This window comes from Microtus oregoni, unplaced genomic scaffold (assembly GCF_018167655.1).
Source record: "Microtus oregoni isolate MIOR12 unplaced genomic scaffold, Mior012 000009F_ref0000495, whole genome shotgun sequence".
NCBI lineage: Eukaryota > Metazoa > Chordata > Mammalia > Rodentia > Cricetidae > Microtus > Microtus oregoni.
In genome coordinates, this window is record NW_024543068.1 from 51,543,898 (window position 1) to 51,562,255 (window position 18,358).

The 18,358-nt window shown below is 37.0% G+C and overlaps 1 protein-coding gene across 10 annotated transcripts in view; it reads right to left on the minus strand.

The window, feature by feature from the left end:
- The window catches only part of Dgkb (diacylglycerol kinase beta), a 600,883-nt gene that overhangs the window by 439,825 nt on the left and 142,700 nt on the right, over positions 1–18,358 (minus strand). For all 10 annotated transcript variants that reach the window (XM_041658354.1, XM_041658352.1, XM_041658353.1 and 7 more), the window contains 3 exons: positions 13,414–13,567; positions 6,363–6,503; positions 470–519 (listed from right to left, as the gene is read on the minus strand). In XM_041658354.1, coding sequence (XP_041514288.1) covers positions 470–519; positions 6,363–6,503; positions 13,414–13,567 — 345 coding nt within the window. The remainder of the gene's footprint in view (positions 1–469; positions 520–6,362; positions 6,504–13,413; positions 13,568–18,358) is intronic.

Genomic DNA, 18,358 nt, shown 5'->3' on the forward strand with positions numbered 1-18,358 from the left:
AAATCTTCACACAGAATTAGATGAGGCCTTGTTGAAAGAGATTTCTCACATCAAGCTATAAGCTAGCGTCACTGCATTTGAGTAAGATTACTTTAAGAAAAGTTATAAATCAGTTTCACAATTTTTTTAGATTTTATATGCTTACTCAATACTTGTTTTCCTTGGAGGTGAATCTTACAGATCGTTTTTCTCCTTTTTCTAGGTCACAGTTTCAGCTCTGGCCTGTTTTGTTCATAAGGCTGGAATTCTCCTTGTTTACTGAGCTCAATGCAAAACTTAATGTCATATGTTTTCAAAGCCATTGAATGGAATGCCCACAATCCTGTCTGCTCAGGTAACAAAATCACCATGTGAGCAGTCCTACGGTGTGTGCCTTCTCTGGTGAAAGCTATGAATTTACTTTTTGCTTCTTTCAAAACGAAACAAAAAGCCATTTGGCAATTTTCAGAGAAGTTTGAAAAAAACTTACCGAGCTGTCCAGGAAGCCATTCCCATCTGTGTCATAAAGACGAAACATGACTAGAATAAAAAACATGAAGAAAAAAGAAAGATTAGCGACGAGGAAGGTCATGTTGGTTTAAGGTACATTTCTTAAAACTAAGTTTCTGTTTAACACAAATCCTTAAATTTCCCTGCTCAAAGCCTTTATTTTTGAGATTTTTGTCTGTTTGATTTTGCTAAACCAAAAAAATGAATTAATTGGCAAAATAAAATACTGGATCTCAGATATTAAGTTTACAAAATTTTGTTCATATCTGGAGAAAATTAAATAGTAAATAAATATATTATTTGTTGAGGTTTGAGTTTGAGCCTTAGTTGTGAATTCAGACATGAAAGAGAATTTGAAATATTCAGCATCTGGTTACTGAAGGGCAGTGTTGAGGAGGAAAAACAAGTAATTTAGAAATGATTTAGAATTTCATAAATCAGTTATATTTAGAATCCATGGAACAATTTCCTTATGCCTAACATTTGAATTGGCTGCCATTGGGCTCATATTTACTGTGACAGCCAACGGAAATGGGACTCATAGGTGCATCCCAGAAGCTAGAGTCCACTGTGTGAATCCAAGCCACGGTTATGATTTACCACAAAGCATGTGAGAAAGGAAACAGAAGTTTATAATAAGAGATTCTTTCTGGTGGGGGATCTCTGCTCCTAAACACACAGCATTAGCATGACCATTTTGGTATCTTGGGTTGGATATACAGGCAGACTTCACTGGTACCTCATTTTTAAACTAATCAAGTACAGATATTCAGAACCCAGACTCTCCTGGTGAGCTATGGAAAGCAGAACTGGAGTCTAAGGCCTGAGGTCTCCCTTGTATAATTCACAGACTCCAAGGAGGCCAAGGAAGAGGATGCAGGTGTCATCTTGAGGTAAACACACGGGGGAAGGACACAGCTGTAAAAACAGAGGAGTGGAAGTGAGGGTTTATGTTGAGGTTCATAATTTCCTGAAGGATCTGATATCTGAGTTCTGCATGTTTACAGCGACATTGGTAACTCGGAGAGTGTGTATCACCGTAATTATTCTTGATGTTATTGGTTATAGAATTTCGCCCAGACATAATGCACAGAAGATGCAGAATTATTCTATACCTCACTCTATGTTTTCAAATGTCATTAAATTATAAATCTGTATTCTTTTATAATAGGAAAACAAGCTTTAAAGTATAAATCTGGAAGAAATGTGTATGTACTGAATTGAGGTTGGCTAAATTTTAAATTATTTAACCGTGTTAAATATTGATCTACCTCAAATATCCAACAACTGCGAATAAAATAGTAAACCTTAAAGGAAAAAAGGCCTTCAACAATATAGACACACTAAGATTTCCTAGATAGTAGAAAAAAATAAAAATATTTTCATATGTGAAAAGAAGTCACAGACTACCTGGAGAAGAGTCACACACATAGGTGAGGCAAGCTAAGTCTAGCTCTACTTCAGCAGAAGAGCTTAAAATGTCTGTAAAACCAACTCGAATGGTTCAAACTTGTTGCTGTTTATGACCAGTGGCAGTTGAGCCAAAGAGACCCAATAAAAAAAAAATTTCACTCTAGGAATAAGAATAGGGGCACTGAAAACTCTTCCTCAGTGCAAGTAGAATCTGTATGAAATTATGAAAAATCAGAAAAACAAGAGAAAATATCTCCTAAAATACATCCCAGATATGGAATGAATGAAAAGAGGAAAGGTGAAAAAGGAACTAAATTCAATCAAGAATTGAAAACTTTGCCTTCAAAGTGCAACGTTCAAATAATGGCTGCGGAGAGTGTGCAGGCGTCATTCAGGAAGGGGAGGGGTTGTCAATGAAAAGGTAAGAAGATCAAAAATGTCCAACAAACTTTATCATTGAGAATTCAAAGAGTGACGTTATAGGGAGCGAGAAAATTCATCATCTAAGGGTGATGCAGACATTAGCTCCACGGAAAGCAGAAGTTATTCAGCCTATGAAGTTTTTGAAGACTTTCCCTTTCAAAATCATCTTTTTAAATAATATTGGTGAAAGAACTCTTGAACCTTAAATATTAGTAATACTCTTGTTTGTTAGTATTTTAAAGTGGAGATAGAGCAGTATAAATTTACAGATGTTTCCGTGCCAGAATAAAACAAGCCCAATATTCAGATTATTCTGTCAACTTGATATAGTTCAAGGGTGGGGACTTGCTACAAATCTTTGAGCTAACTTAGCCCACTTTTTTCTATTTTTGTAACCATGTCATTTTACTTTACGTAGCAACAGTTATGTGCCCACACTTGAATTTAGATAAAAGGTCAGAGCGGAGTCACATTATGTAAGATGAGAAAATTTCTATTTTTCTAAAACTTTTCCAATTCCAAAAATTTTGAAAATGTCTGTCTTTCCTTTTTGTTGAATGTCTTACAACACAAACTATGTCTTTGTACCTTCCATGATATGCTACTGATATGAAAATATAATGTTCAATTTCTTAGAAAGAAAGTATTCGTTTTAATTTGGAATTTCTTCATTATACAATTTTCAGTTACCCACTTTCCAATACCCAATATTAAATCTTAAGGCAGAAGTTAAAAAAATGACTGCCTAGAAAAATTTTAAATCCAATATAATGGGAAAATATTCTCTCCATATTTCCTGTAATAAAACAACAGAAGTGTAATTAATGGCTTTTCCAAATAAAAATGGATCTTACAGTGACTAAAAAGTCATGAGACTTCCTCAACTCTGAAGACTGGCAGCTGTAGTCACTTTTCTTTGCAAGTTATGGAAAGATTTGACCAAATGGTGGCCATCAGGACCTTTGAGTAACCCATTTCAGAACTTTTCAGGTTACTATTACACACAGAGGCAGCATGGCAATTCTTAATGACAGCCATCCATTTCCTAAATGCTTTCCTGTTGATTCATCTTGGTATTCACTTGTCACTGACACAAGGCATAAGGACCAGCAGAATTTGCTCTATTAGGAGACACCAGGAGGATTTCTAATGTGAAAGGGGCCTCAAAAGGCAGAGGGCTGAGTCAGAAACACTGCGACAGAGGACAGTGAATGTGGAGTACAAGGTGGCAATGCCTGAGCAAAGTGCCATGTGTGTCCTTTAATAGATCAGCTGACCCATATGGTCAACAAAATGATGACAGCCACCAGGAGAGCAAACAGGGATTAGCTTGCAACCCTAACATACACATTGTGCTGCACACACTCCCAGACAACCAGACACGTGAGGACTGGGATAAGGAACAGCAGGTGAAGAAATGGTTTATATTTCAGCATTTGCACTGGCTTCTTTAAATGGGGTAGTCTTTATGCTAACTCCTGCACATATGCCTGGCACAAAAGACTGACAGGGAGGACAAGGTGAGAAGCAGTAAACAGAATTGTCACTTTGGTAGAAGACGCATTCCTTTCATGAATTCTGAAGAAAAAAAAAAATGTAGTTGCTCTATCCAAAGCAAAAAAAGTCGTAAATACCAAGGTCAAGGAAACAATCCTGCAAGGAAATTGGTGGTACTGAGGTGCAACTGTGGAGGAGAAATCGCATCATCTTTTCCTCTTCTAAGTGGGCATCCTGGGCCAAGAGCAGCAGTGTCTCATGCTTGTTCCTCCTAATCACCTAATTGTCAGGTCTTAAATCCTGGAGTACACAGTGAACTGTGTCTACAGGGCCTGCAAGTGATTCTTTTGGGCAATTGTGTGGGAACATCTGACCTAAACCCAGATGTCTACATCCCATTTCAGTGAGCTACCTCAAAGGAAGATGCAAATTCAGTTCTGTCTCTCACGAGTAAGTATTTTTGTTTTTTCATCCCATCCTCTTCCGGTCCTTCTTACCTCCCTTTTCTACTTTTCAGTTCTGGCTCATGCTGTGTTTAATGCGCATCACTCTTTTGGATTAACTAGGTAGTGCATGAGACACTATGTTGTAAATCTTATTGTAAATAATTCTAGGAACCAAAACGGTAGGAGAATATTAGGAATTTGTAAATGGGCAAATGAGGACAGGTTAAAACGCATAAGTTGCTAAGGAACTGAATGACGGGTGGATTCGATTCACTGATGTGGGAAAATATCAGTCATTTAAAAGGAAAAAGGAAAAGCACAAAATTCCTGACTATGTTGATGTATATTCACAGTGATTGCCCCAAAGTCGGGAGGTCAGAAAACAAGAGTGTTCTTTGATTAGTCTGATAAAAACTGCAACACCACCAGGGCACAGGGGTTTGTTTGCAGCTAAGTCTGAAGGCTTAATTAGAAAATGAGGACAATGGTGCTGAGTCAGGTGTGGCCTCAAAAAAGAGCTAGAAAACTCAAAGAAGAGGAGTGAACCACAGATCAATTTTATTGGATTCATCCGATTTTCAGAATGTGCGAAAGTTCTACCTCTGAGTGTGAGCAAAGGACATATGGCATTAAGAACTGAACCAAGAAGTATGATTTTTATGGATCCAAAAGAAAAGCAATGTTCTTCTAGTTGGCTTACAGATAATACAAGGGCAGTGCCAGTCCTTTATGGGAGAGATGGATGGTTCCTTCATTAATTTTCAGATCTGGAAAAAAATATTTTTCTTCATCGTCATCCCAAACATGGCAATGGAAACACCTGAGCAAACTTTCCTGTTGGCTGTGACTTCAATAGACATGTACTGTTTACTTTGGAATGAAAGAGATTTCTACATGTTCTTAGGAATACAAAATAAATCTTGAAATGCAAGTATTCAAAGTTTATGAATAATAAATACACATTTAAAGAGTACTATTCACATGGTTTATTCATATCCTAAGCTGGTGTGACTCCTAAGTTAGCATAATAAATAATTTCCTTGCGAGAAATATCAAAAAGTTACCTTTAAATTTAACTAAACTGCTTTGTAACTATAATCTTAATACATTGTAGTATTTTAAAATTATTAAGAAATACTGGTTTGGTTTTACTATCTTCACTATCATTTCTGTAGTAAAATTTTAATGATCTCTAATATGATCCAGTTAACCTGAGTGTAGAACAACTTCTCTAGTTGTAATGAGCTTCGCAGAGAGATCAGGTTTGTTTGTTAGGAGTCAGTGTTTGAAGAGTACGAACATTCATTGCACTGTGTACAGTTCGCCACCAGAGGGAGCTCAGTCACTGCTGTTTATTAAAGAGTGTTCACTGGGTCTTAGAAAGGAAGTTCCTACTTCTCATATTGTGAAAGAAATGAATATACTATTTAATTATTTATAGTATATAAAACCAAGTACTATATATGAGGCGTTTGAGGAACTGTTCTCTGCCAAAGAGAGTGTTAATCCGATGTCAAAGGGCGGGGGGTTGCCATGGAGAAGAGTATAAGGCATGAGTGTGTCTTTGAGCGTGTGTGTGTGTGTGTGTGTGTGTGTGTGTGTGTGTGTGTGTTTGACTGTCTGTGTGTGTGCAGGCACATGCACGTGCACCCTTACACGCATGTGCAGTAGAGCGGTGGGGAAGTCCTCCTCAGACAACAGGAATGTGGCATTTGCTAGAACATTTGAACAGTTCAAAGTTTCCAGTTGCTTCTTGCTAATTCAAAAGAGCCCAGTAGAAAACACTTAGGAGCCGTATAATAGACATGTTTACAAAGTCAATAGAAACAAATGGAATTATCAAACAAATAAATTATCAGAAATAGAATATCACATCATAGTAACCACACTTCAACATTTCTTAACAAAATGTAATGTTTCAGAATTTCAATTAAGATGCATTTTCAGTTAAATTTAATAGTAACTTTTTGATTGTATGGCTCTAAGAAAAATGATTTCTTTTCATTGCTGAGCTCATTCAGGTGAAAAAACAATTTAGGCAGTTATAATTACATCAACACACAGTCCCTCAATAAACACAATTACAGAACATACACTCAAGCTTATCTTCGGGCCGTCCTCTTTCAAGGAGAGACAGATAGCACACAATGTCCTTGAGGTGGATGACATCGGGGGAGCACGTGTTCACTGGGGAAGAGCGCGGAGGGGTGATGGCACCCTTATTCATTCTCAGACCTGAAAAATATATTTATATTCATATATTTAAAATGTTCACTGTACTCAAAATTATGAAATGTCTAAAGGAAATAACACTAGATATCATGAAGATTCATATATGTATGTATATTACTTAAATACAAAATAATCAAATGTACTCAAACACCAATATATTATCATTCCATGTGTGCTGCTAACAGAGCAAACAAGACAGAGTCTACGACTGTAGGATGTTAAAGCCAACTTAGCATTTCTCAGGGAATGTGAGAAGATGCCAAGAGTTACCATATAAGGAAACTATTTCCTGTCTTCCTGTCTCTGTCAGACAGGACAAATAAAATTTACTTGAAAGATACCAAAAATTGTCCTTTCTTAAGATACTAAAAAAAGACTGTGATTTATATACTGAGAGTAAGTAGTCTTTCACAAAATATATATTTATGCAAGGATATGCCAGCACCATAGGTAAGACATCCATCTGACATCACAGTATCCGTGAGTATGAATAAGCATAGTATAAAGAAGAATCAGGACCACCATGATGGGCATTTTGAGGAAAGGCTGTGCATGTAACTGTAGTTTGATTTCAATATAGCCTTCATTTGATGCATATAGTTCATGAAGAGACGAGTAAATTGTAAGTCAGCTGGAGCTAAACACTGAGACTCTCTTTTAAAAAATCTTCATGTTAAAAATATTTCAGCTACATCTCATTGATTTAGTGTGTGTGCGTGCACATTTGTATGTGTGTACACACATGTACATGTCCTGACACACTTGCGGAGATCACAGAACCACGTTTGGGTATTGCTTTCCTCTTTCCATGCAGGTTCCAAACCTGAACTCAGATCATAAAGCTCAACAGCAGGTACTTTTAGGTACTGAGCCACTATGTCAGTGGCCACTGTTTCCACAAACCTGGTAGAATGTCCTGTTCTAAGACAACGGTGGAGAAATTAAACATGTGTTGACAGTTCTGATAACAATGCAAGAGGAGCTGCTTCACAGAGAAGCTTCATCTCACAAAGCAGCCTTGGAAACCACATAAGGAGCTCCTGAAAAGCCCTGAAGTTAATCTCAATTATAACCAAGGTGTACATCGCCAAGAAGTTTTTGACCAGGGTGTCTCATGGATTCTGAATCTGTCATCAATTGTGAGAAAGGATATTTCAAAGCAAGTGTAGTTTGGCCAGCTGTGTTCCTTGGCACATATCTTTCTGACAAAACTGTTTGCAACTTTGACTCTTTCTGTACGTCTTATATCATCTGGGTGTCTCAATGTTCTCAGATATCAAATGCAATGCTGTACGAAAGAGTCTACAGGTCTAGCATTACTGATAAGGTCTCTCATAATAAATCTCATGTAGAGTGCTTCTACTATCAGGCAGGAATCACTAAGAGTGGCTTTCACACATCATTTCGCTTAACTCTCAAGTTAACCTTGTGAGGTCGACTGTATTACCCTCATTTGACAGAGGAGAAACAGGCTTCTGCATATGGGTGCCCTAGAGATTCACCGCCAGCCATACCCATCCAACTTCCTCATTCAACCCGGCCAACCTATGCAGTAATTTCCTTTAAGGACACTAATGGAAATAAGGGAAAGAATTTACACCTTAACGTAGACACAAACAAGCACAATTTGTGGTTGTCATGACAAAGTAAGTATTTTCTGTGATAACTTATCATGATTATCACTTCTCAACTCATCCTTAAAATGTCATCAGAGATCCTCCTGACTGGATGACCTGCACACGTCCGGATCACCGCCCCATCTGGGGGACACTCTTCTTCTCTCTGTTCTTACTCACTATGATATGGCTCTTCATTATCTGCCAACACTATTCTTGTTCAAGATTGTCAGTGAGTTACACATTTTAATTAATTTTTCTTCATAATACAAAGATCACTGCATGTCCAGCATGAACTGATATTCCTTTTTACTTGAAAGGAAGCAGAATATCAAAGGTAATATTGAGCTTTAGAAGGACTTCACCATTCCCCAATAATTACAACTGGTCAAGTAAAGTTCATCCGGCTGCAGGAATCGGGGGCTTCTGACTTATAGCAGAAGACACTGTGGTGCTGGCCCTTGAAGACTCGCAGAACATAGCAATGAATTATGGTGATAAATTACGGCATGACTCATCCAGCTGGGGAGTTAACTCTCCTCCCAAATGCTCAGCCGGGGTCCTGATGATGTAATCACCTCCTCTTGTCTTAACTCTTTAACACAAATTTTTCAAATAGAACAAGGGAGAAGGAAAGAAACATTGTCTCATTTATGTGGAAGGAAGAATAGCTGTGTAGTTTTGAAGGTTAAGTCCAACCAGTCGACTACTTGCTTTCATAATACTGGATTCAAGGAAAAATTGGAGATGGTAAGGGCCACATAATTTTCTTTTTGTCTGCCCAGGGTACAGTACATATTGTGAGGAAGTCTCTATACATAAACATTTCATTTCACATCACTTTTTGATAAATATCAGCTTTATTATAAACATAAATTTAATTTCCCATGCAGTCTTCTTATTTAAAATATGCAGTTTAAAGGTGTTAGCCTGTTCACAGAATTGGGCAACAATTTTGATCATCATCATTAGATTTTTATTTTTGTACCAAATACCTGCATTCACTGGCCGCTACCCTGCCTCCATCTGCACAGTGCCAGGCAACCACTTACCCACTTTCTGTGTCTACAGATTGTTAGCATCACTTTGTGAAGAAAAATATAATTATCATGTTGGTTTGATGATAAGTAAATATTTCTCTCTTTGTGTTGATAACATTCTGTACATAAAACCTCATTGTGCATTTGATTCTCATTATTATATTTTAAATATTTTAGGGTGTAAAAATATGGGCACATATGCAATCTGTACATTGAAAAACTAAGAAACGTTTCCAAAAGACGAATTATAACAAATATGGTTGGTAAAATATGTATTTTGTAATGATGCATAAGGTTTATCCGAGAAAGAAATCTTTCTCAGATAAAATAAAAAAACCTTTTCCAGATAAAGACATTTTTCACAATAATTTTGACAAAAAAGGATAGTAGAAATTATTTATGTTTTAAATGTATATTTGTGAAGACTTTTTTTAAATGGAAAACATAAAAAAGTCTCAGATCTCACCCTGTATACCCTCCTTACTATGCGTAAATACTCACTATTAACATTGCCTTTCAGTCATTATACCCAAACACTATACTGACTACTCTTATATAAGTTGGATACAAAAACTAGAATTATCAAGAAAAACTCAATTAAGAAAATGCCTCCATAACATCTAGCTGTAAGTCGTTTTCTTAACTAATGATCTGTGGGGGAGGGGCTGGTCCCTGGCCTGCTGCTCCTGGGTTCTATAAGAAAGCAGGCTGAGCAAGCCACATGCAGCAAAGCAGTAAGCAGCCCCCCTCAATGGCCTTTGTATTAGCTCCTGCCTCCAGGTTCCTGCCCTGTTTAAGTTCCTGCCTGGGGTTCCTTCAGTGATAGACAGTGATATGGAAGTTAAGCGAAATAAACCCTTTTCTTCCCAGCTTACCTTTTGGCCATGATATTTCATCAAAGCAATAGAAACACTGGCTAACACAGTGAACAGGCATTCTATTACCCAGACCGATTATGGAATCTGCAGAGTTTCAACTGAGAACTGAAATGGCAGTAGATTAAGGCATAGCCATTGTGCTGAAGTTAAAATAACATTTCTAAGTCTCAACAAATATGTTTGCATTTTAATATTTTAGAGCATAATAACTGGATATCATTTAGCAGGAATTTATGATAGCTTTTCAAACAAGCTTCTTTCATGTAATAACATGTAGTTTAATTTCCTCTGTTTCTTTTTGAGTTAATTATTTCCTTTTGCACTGAGTAACATTCCATTGCCTAGATAATAACTTTATTTATCTATCTCAGAATTGAATAAACTTTTACATATCTGAAGGTTAGCAATATACTCATTTTTATAATATTTCTCTCAGTACTAAAGCTGTAGTGGCTGCAATAGAGATCACAGTAAAACTGAGGATCTGAGAGTCATTTTCAGTAACAGAGGGGTTAAAAGTGTTTGTGAGAACGGTGTAATGTCTGTATTTCAGAAATTTTCTGATAATGGAAGTGAAATCAGAAGTTGGTTATTGCAGTGGATCATCGAGTGCCTGACACTTTGAGGAAGTACAGGTGACAGGAGAAATCTACCCAACCACCTTAGGAGGGCCTCCACCTATCCAAAGACAAAGATAACTATTAATAAATAACGTGAATCAGATTGCAATGAAGGTTTTCACAAAATTAATTTCTTTATATCACAAAATGCCACACAGATTACTAGGCATTCGTTGAGAAAGTGTATCCAGGCCATGTAAATTTATATTAAAAAACATTGTTACTGTACACGATATTTAACGTCTTTATGCAAAGAAAATTGGATGCTTTATTTTTTATATGTACCATACTTGAGTGCAGTACATTGGTGATCATACCTTTATTCCTTTTTTCATTTCTATTTTATTTACCTTTATTTCTTATTTTTCAGTTCACACACAGAATATCTTATTTCTGCTGACGTTTTAGGAAAGTAAGTGGAGTCCCGTGAGGGTGATTGTAGTCATTATAGAAACTTTCTGTTCAGAAGTAACCTGAGGTTTTCCAAATTCAACTATATTCTGTATGGATAGCAGATTGTTTTAAAGTAGCTTCTTAGAAATAGAAAAAGATTTATGTTTTCAATTTCAGAGTCAATGATACCCAACCCTTGCAGTTCTATATTGTGTCCATTGTTCCTTGTTCCTCAGGAAAAAAAAAAACTATCAAATGTGTTTCAGTAAAAATGGATAGAAGCAGTCATAGGAGGGACAGGGGACACTCAATACTTCAGTGAGGAGCCATGCTTTGAAAAAGAACTTGGATTGATTTATTATAGATGCATGGGATTTGAGCAGCACACCTTTTTTGAAGGAGAGCTACAGAGGATATGAAGTTATCCCAAGTGAGGTACAGTCGGACTAATGCTCATTTGTCTGTATTTTGAAGCCTAATTTGATTGTTGTTCCTATTAATCTTTGCATTCCTATTTTGTACTAATGTATGATGTTTGGGGAAATAGGATCTTTGAGATCAGAATTCTTTATAAAACCATTTTAAGTCACTAGAAACATTCCCTATTTCCCATGTTTAATGCAGGTAAATACATTTGTAGACTACAGATAAAATGTATTTTGTTTCCTTGGAACCCAAGGACAGTGTTTCCAGGGTGAATTTTACTTGCAGATCAAAATAGAAACTGTCTCCTCTAAAAATGCTCATTCTAGAAGGTCATACAGTTCTATCAAGAGTTACAAAGAAGTAAGGGCAAGCATGGAGAGCTTTCTCGAGCTGTTATAAATGGGGTGATACTCTAATAGCTAAACATGCTGCAAGAAGGCAATGAAGACAAGAACGCCTGTTTCACATATTGTGGAGCCTTATCCCGTGGAGGCTTGATTTTAGAAAGCCGGCACCACACGTGATTCTTCTTGAAGAGATTAGCTCCGCCTTTTGTGTGGAAGCAGCACAAGCTGCGGAGGTGCAAGGCAATTGGCAGATGGCCTTGACTCGTGGTACGTGGATGTCTCCACCGCCTGTGTGATTTTAAACTTTGTATTTCCGAGTGCAGGGATTACACTCCATTACCGCTTGTCTCTACACTGCCTTCTTCCCCTCATTGCCCCACAGTGCAGCCCATGGTGCAGTGGCCGGCAGTCCAGACTGCCGACTCTCCTGAGGACTCTGAGAGCCTTTAGGAATTTGAAAAGTTTGAATGATTTTCATAGTGACACAAGAGTTTTTCTCGTTCTCACTTTCTCGGAATTGCATGCTGAAATATGTAAGAGACCACATGATACAGCACACACATAAAACAGATGTAGATGTGAGTATCTAGCTGCAAACAGGAAGTCATACACAAGAGTTTCAACAGGGGAAAAGATATTACACTTCAAAAATCACTTTGGTTTTGCTTTTAAGGATAACAATTATTTTTAAATTGAGTTATTTTGTTATCATGTGATTTGGCTCATTTTTTTAACGTCTAGAATGCCTCATCTTTAATGAAACAAATATTAAGGCATATCACTCAAATAAGTTTGTTTCTTGAATTAGAATATTTCTAAGATCTTTTACAACTGCATTGCAACATGCAAACTGGACATCCTTTATGTCTAAAGGGGCGCACTATCAGAGATGAGCCTGTGGAAGCAAGGACAAGGTTAGCTTCTTGCTGCAATAATTGCCTTCGCATTGCATTGCACTCAAGAATAGAGGGTTTGGGTAGCAGAGGTGTTCCATCTCCAACTTGAGGTACTACTAACTGAAACATGGTGAGCCTCTGGCTAGATTACAGGTAAAGTACAGCTGTCCTTGTACACACTCAGAAGGATTTTGAGATTCAAGTCTACTAATGTTCCCACTGAACTTCTGATCTCAGGAAGCTGCCAAGGAAGTTGTCCTATGCAGAGGATCCTGGACTAAATCACCCAAACAAATCAAAAAAGTTCTAAACTCACAGATCTGAATCTAAATAAATGTCACAGTTGATTTTACATATTATATATTTTTTATGCATAGGTTCCTTTTTCATTATAGTTTTTCAACATATAGTTATTTATAGCTGTCTGGCTATTAATTTTCCCCAAACTTGTTGAAAATGCCTCTTAGTACCATTACAGAAACATAGACTTCCACTTGAAATGGTAAGTCATAATGATCCTATTTTCTGTATTGTTTATTATACTAGAGATATTTTAAAAGTTAATGTCAAGTATGAATTCTACTGCAGATACACAGATAATCTTCAGTGTAAGATTCTTTTTTTTTTTTGATGGTGTGATACTCATGTCTCTTTCACAAGACCTGCTCTATGTTCAGGTCTAAGAAAACATACTTACCCCCTGAAAGGAGGGCAGGCTTGCTCTTGACGTTTGGGCTGGAATGGGGGAATTTGTTGCTGAATGACATGAAAAGATGTGCTGTGAAATCGTCAGGGAGTTCTGCTTCCAGGAAGGTTTTCATGAACAGCTTGAAGCCTTCAAAATCTATGGTCTGAAAAACAAGTTTAAATCTGTGATGTCAGACCCAGTGAGATAGCAAGACCATGTTCAAGTCATGAGCAACAGAAATGACCTGAGCTGATTACTATCTAAGTATTGTTATCCGAGTCTTGGTGGTTCTACGCTATCTTTGGCAGCGGCAGGTATGTGTCTCCCCTTTGATAGTGTGGAGCAAAGATAACACGATTTCTATTTAGATGTTTCTATCTTCACAGCAGCCTTGTGACATCAAATTTTACCCTTTGATGTTTTCTTTCCCCCACATCCACTGGGTCTGTTATTTCCAAACTCACAGATTTGTGTTGAGTAGCTCAGATATTTAGTGTGAACAAGTTAATATGGAGTCACATTTTTATATAGCAAACACACAGAATGATGCAACTATTCCCTTTTCTTAATGATAACGGTGATCATTTAAAAGTGATCAGCAAGCATTTCAAATCAAAACCAACATCAATTGACTAACCAGTCCATATCTTTACAAACAAACCTCTAGTGGAGCATATTGTAAGGTCTTTCACCCTTCTCGAATCCATATTCATCGGAAAGCAGTCATTTCAGAGCAAGAGCGCCAAGTCTACTCAAAAAGCTATTGAAGGAAGCTAGTCTCTCACTAAAGCTTCATATGGACTACACAGAGGTCCCTAGTGAAAATGCCTTCCCGCAGCAAAGGACAACAGGTAAAATGGATGCTGCAGAGTAGCTGAGACAACTGTGGGCCCTCGGGACAAAAGCATGTAGCTAATACTCCTGTGACTGAAAAACGTGTTAAAGGAGTGTTTTCAGGAGACAAGTACAGTTGGAGAACAAGGAAAGACTTAGGGAATTGCACTAATCAGTTGAGAAGCCTAAAGACTTACAGAGAAGAAGCCAGAATAAAACCAGGTCAGCGAGGAGCAGCAGCAGGGGAAGACCAGCCTCCCAAAGCCAGCCACGGTGGGACTTTCCCTCATCACAGTGAGTTAGGACACTGAGACGAAACTAAAAGCCAGAAAACCTGGTGGTTGATTGTTCTTCATTTCTCTAAACTATTCTTTTTAAATGGAAAACTTCCCATCTTGTTTTTCTGGTAATATCTTGAGAAAAGTGAGAGAGAATACATACAATTTTGTCATTCATTATGAGCATAGTGATGTCATGTTATTATTTTTGGTAAACTTAAAATAAACTGTTACCTTTTAAAGACATCACCAAAACCATAAAACTTTCAAGTATGGACAATGACTCGAATAAGTTATGTATGTGTGTGTGTGCAGATATTATTTTTATTTTTTATTGAATGTAATCTCAAGTAATTAAAATCATCTTTTACCTTTGTTATTAGTAATTTCTTCATAAAATTATGTATGATATCAATACCTCACAGTTATTTTCTGAAGAAAACCTTAGATATATTCATTGTAATGTAGAGCTCAATAAAGTCAATAAAATAAAAGAAACCACATATAATAAAAATCACATATAATAAAAATAACATTTTAAAATGAAGTTTTAAAAAATAAATTAATTAAATCATAAAAACTGTAAATAAAAGGTAGTTATATCTTGGAAATACATGGGTTATTTTGCATATTAATTTGTCTATTTGTTGGCTCAAAAATAATAAAATTCACTGCCTCCTCCTAAATCAAAACTTTGCTTTTTTTATTTGGTTCTGTAATCAGACAATACTTTCAAATTACTGAGTTCAGAGAGTAAAATTTCTCAAAATATCTCACTTCTTTAATTTAAATTTTATTTAATTTAATTAACTTTTTCATATATTTTATATACTGACCACTGTTTCCCCTCCCTTCCCCCTTCCCTCCCCCTGAGTCCCATCTATCCCTCTCCCCATCCTCTCCCCTCTGTCTCCATTCAGGTAGGGGCAGGTCGCCCATGAGCTTGAACAGAGCAGGGCACATCAAGTTGAGGTAGGACCAAGCTCCTTGCCATGGAGAGAGGTTAGGTGAGGTCATCCAGCAAGGGGAACAGGTTCCCAAAAACCAGCAAGGTGTCAGAGAAAGGTCCCGATCTCACTGCTAGGAGCCTCATCAAAATATCTCACGTTTTAAAAGAAGACCATTGCAGACTAAAGAATGGAGAGTTCTGTTCTTCAGTGAATTCTTGGAGGTGATGGCATAAGATCTACAGTTAAAGAGTTTATGGAAGAGGCGAAGGTGTATCCTGTCACCCTCACGATACACTGTTTCCTTTCACCCTCAAGGTCCACTGTTTCCTGACACCCTCACGGTCCACTGTTTCCTGTCACCCTCACAGTCCACTGTTTCCTGTCACCCTCATGGTCCACTGTTTCCTGTCACCCTCACGGTCCACTGTTTCCTGTCACCCTCACGGTCCACTGTTTCCTGTCACCCTCACGGTCCACTGTTTCCTGTCACCCTCACGGTCCACTGTTTCCTGTCACCCTCACGGTCCACTGTTTCCTGTCACCCTCACGGTCCACTGTTTCCTGTCACCCTCACGGTCCACTGTTTCCTGTCACCCTCACGGTCCACTGTTTCCTGTCACCCTCACGGTCCACTGTTTCCTGTCACCCTCACGGTCCACTGTTTCCTGTCACCCTCACGGTCCACTGTTTCCTGTCACCCTCACGGTCCACTGTTTCCTGTCACCCTCACGGTCCACTGTTTCCTGTCACCCTCACAGCATACATGGGGGCAAATCTTTCTACTTAACTACTGATGTTATATATGGCACAATGTTGTGAAACCCAAACGATTTTATAGACAAAAATTATCTGATTCAATGTTACCAATTCCCAGTCATGAAGTAAATATTTTTCCATTATTTTCTAAGTTACCTATAACATTTTTTACAAAACAATTTCAAATATCTTCTAAAATCATGCTTAAATCATAAGATTTTAATGATGTGTATGAGATACTTAATTTACATAATTTTTGCAACATCTAATAGTGGGGAAATTTCTAATTTATATGTGAGTTCTACTAGTGTCATTAGTTTTGGTAAATTCAAACTTTTAAAAAGTGTCAGTACATTTATAATGTACATCAATGTACATTAATGGAAACAGGAATGGAACAAACAGCACGGGACTTGAATATTTAAAGTTGACTATTCTAACACACATGAAGCTTAATTTTTAAAATTATTTTTAATATTTTTATTTTATGAAGCAGTCATGGACTAATTAGAGCAATCACAGAAAATCTCTAAAGAACACAGACTTCTCGGATGCTGCTGCCAAGTTGGTATGAATTCAAAACACACTTACCCATTTTGTTCATTATTATATTTGACCATGTGGATTCTTTGCTCACAAAGTCCCCATAATATTACAGGCTTAAGGGACTGCTAATTATATATAACAGAAATATGTTATGTACATGACATGTCTTTTATATTGATGGAATCCTCACAAAATAAAGAGGTAAGTGCTAACTTTGCAAAAAGACAAACAAGCTTTTTAAAGTGCATGAAATTGCTTGCTATCAATGCTTCTAGTTAGCACCATGAACCTAAAAGTTTTACCGACTTCAATGAGAAGAATAAACTTTCATGAACTTATTTTCAGTGTTTGCACATCCTGCAAGATGCTTGGCAATCTTTTATATTTATTTATTATTTATTCATTAATTATTATCATCATTTTTCTTTACAAAGTGTTGCAGGTATCCAAGGCTATCCTGAAACTTACTATGTAGTTGAAACCCCTGAACTCCTGATCTTCCCATTTCCACCTCCCTAATGCTAGGATTACTAATCTCTTTTATCTGCTTTGCAACCGATATTTATGATAAAAACCAATAGGTACATGTAAATAAGCCTGATGTTTCATAAGTAAGAGATATAAATGAAAAAGAATAAAAATAACAGTGAATGAGTGCTCAACTGCCGACTTTGAAGATGCCTGTGACTGTTTTGTTTCGTGTGTCCTACTGTGTTGCAGTGTGGATATGTCATACACTCTTAACTCTCTGGACCGTTTCAGCACGGCTACACTGCCACCACACACAGGGTCAGTAACTGATGTCTGCTCTTCCACACAAGACAGTTTGGCATGCTACCTTTAAAAATATATTTACAAGTGAAAACTTTACCTCAATCATTGAAAAAAATACTATTTATACTTTTCTATAACTATTAAACTTACCTAAAAATTTCTTTTAAAAAGTTTATATAATACAGCCCTTCCCACCAAAATACTTTGATGAACTTTCTGCTAGTGTCTTCAGTGGTTTTCTAAAAGTGATATTCCTAGTGATGGTAACATAAAATTAAAAATCAGACAAAATTCCAAAATAATCAGTGTTTCAAGGCAGCATTAAAAAATATATTTGAAAATGGGCCAATAGGTCATTTAAATATTCCTAAGGCATTATTTACCCTAACAGGGCTTGTAACTCCTGCCTAATGAGTGTCATTAAAGGAATGCCAGGTGAACCGTTAGCGTTAAGATGGTTTAAAATCTACACATGAACTTGGCTCTTACTATTAGTGTAAGAAAAGTTACAAAGTCATTCCAAATCCATTCATGCTTGCTTTTAGATCCCATTGTTGAGAAAGTAACTAGCACAATTAATACGATTTTGTTTTCTAAATTACACATATTGATCTACAGCTTATTTCTCTTGTTTCGATAGCATTTATGAGGATTTTTATAGCTACTAAACTTGCCACATCTTGATACATGGGCATAGCAGGTGGTCCATTCTCAAATTTTCAATGCTTCCAGAGGTCATACGATAATGAATCTTAGTAAATGCAGAACCTCAATTCTGAGAGTAAAAATTAGAAATCTCCAAGAAGTTGTTCATAT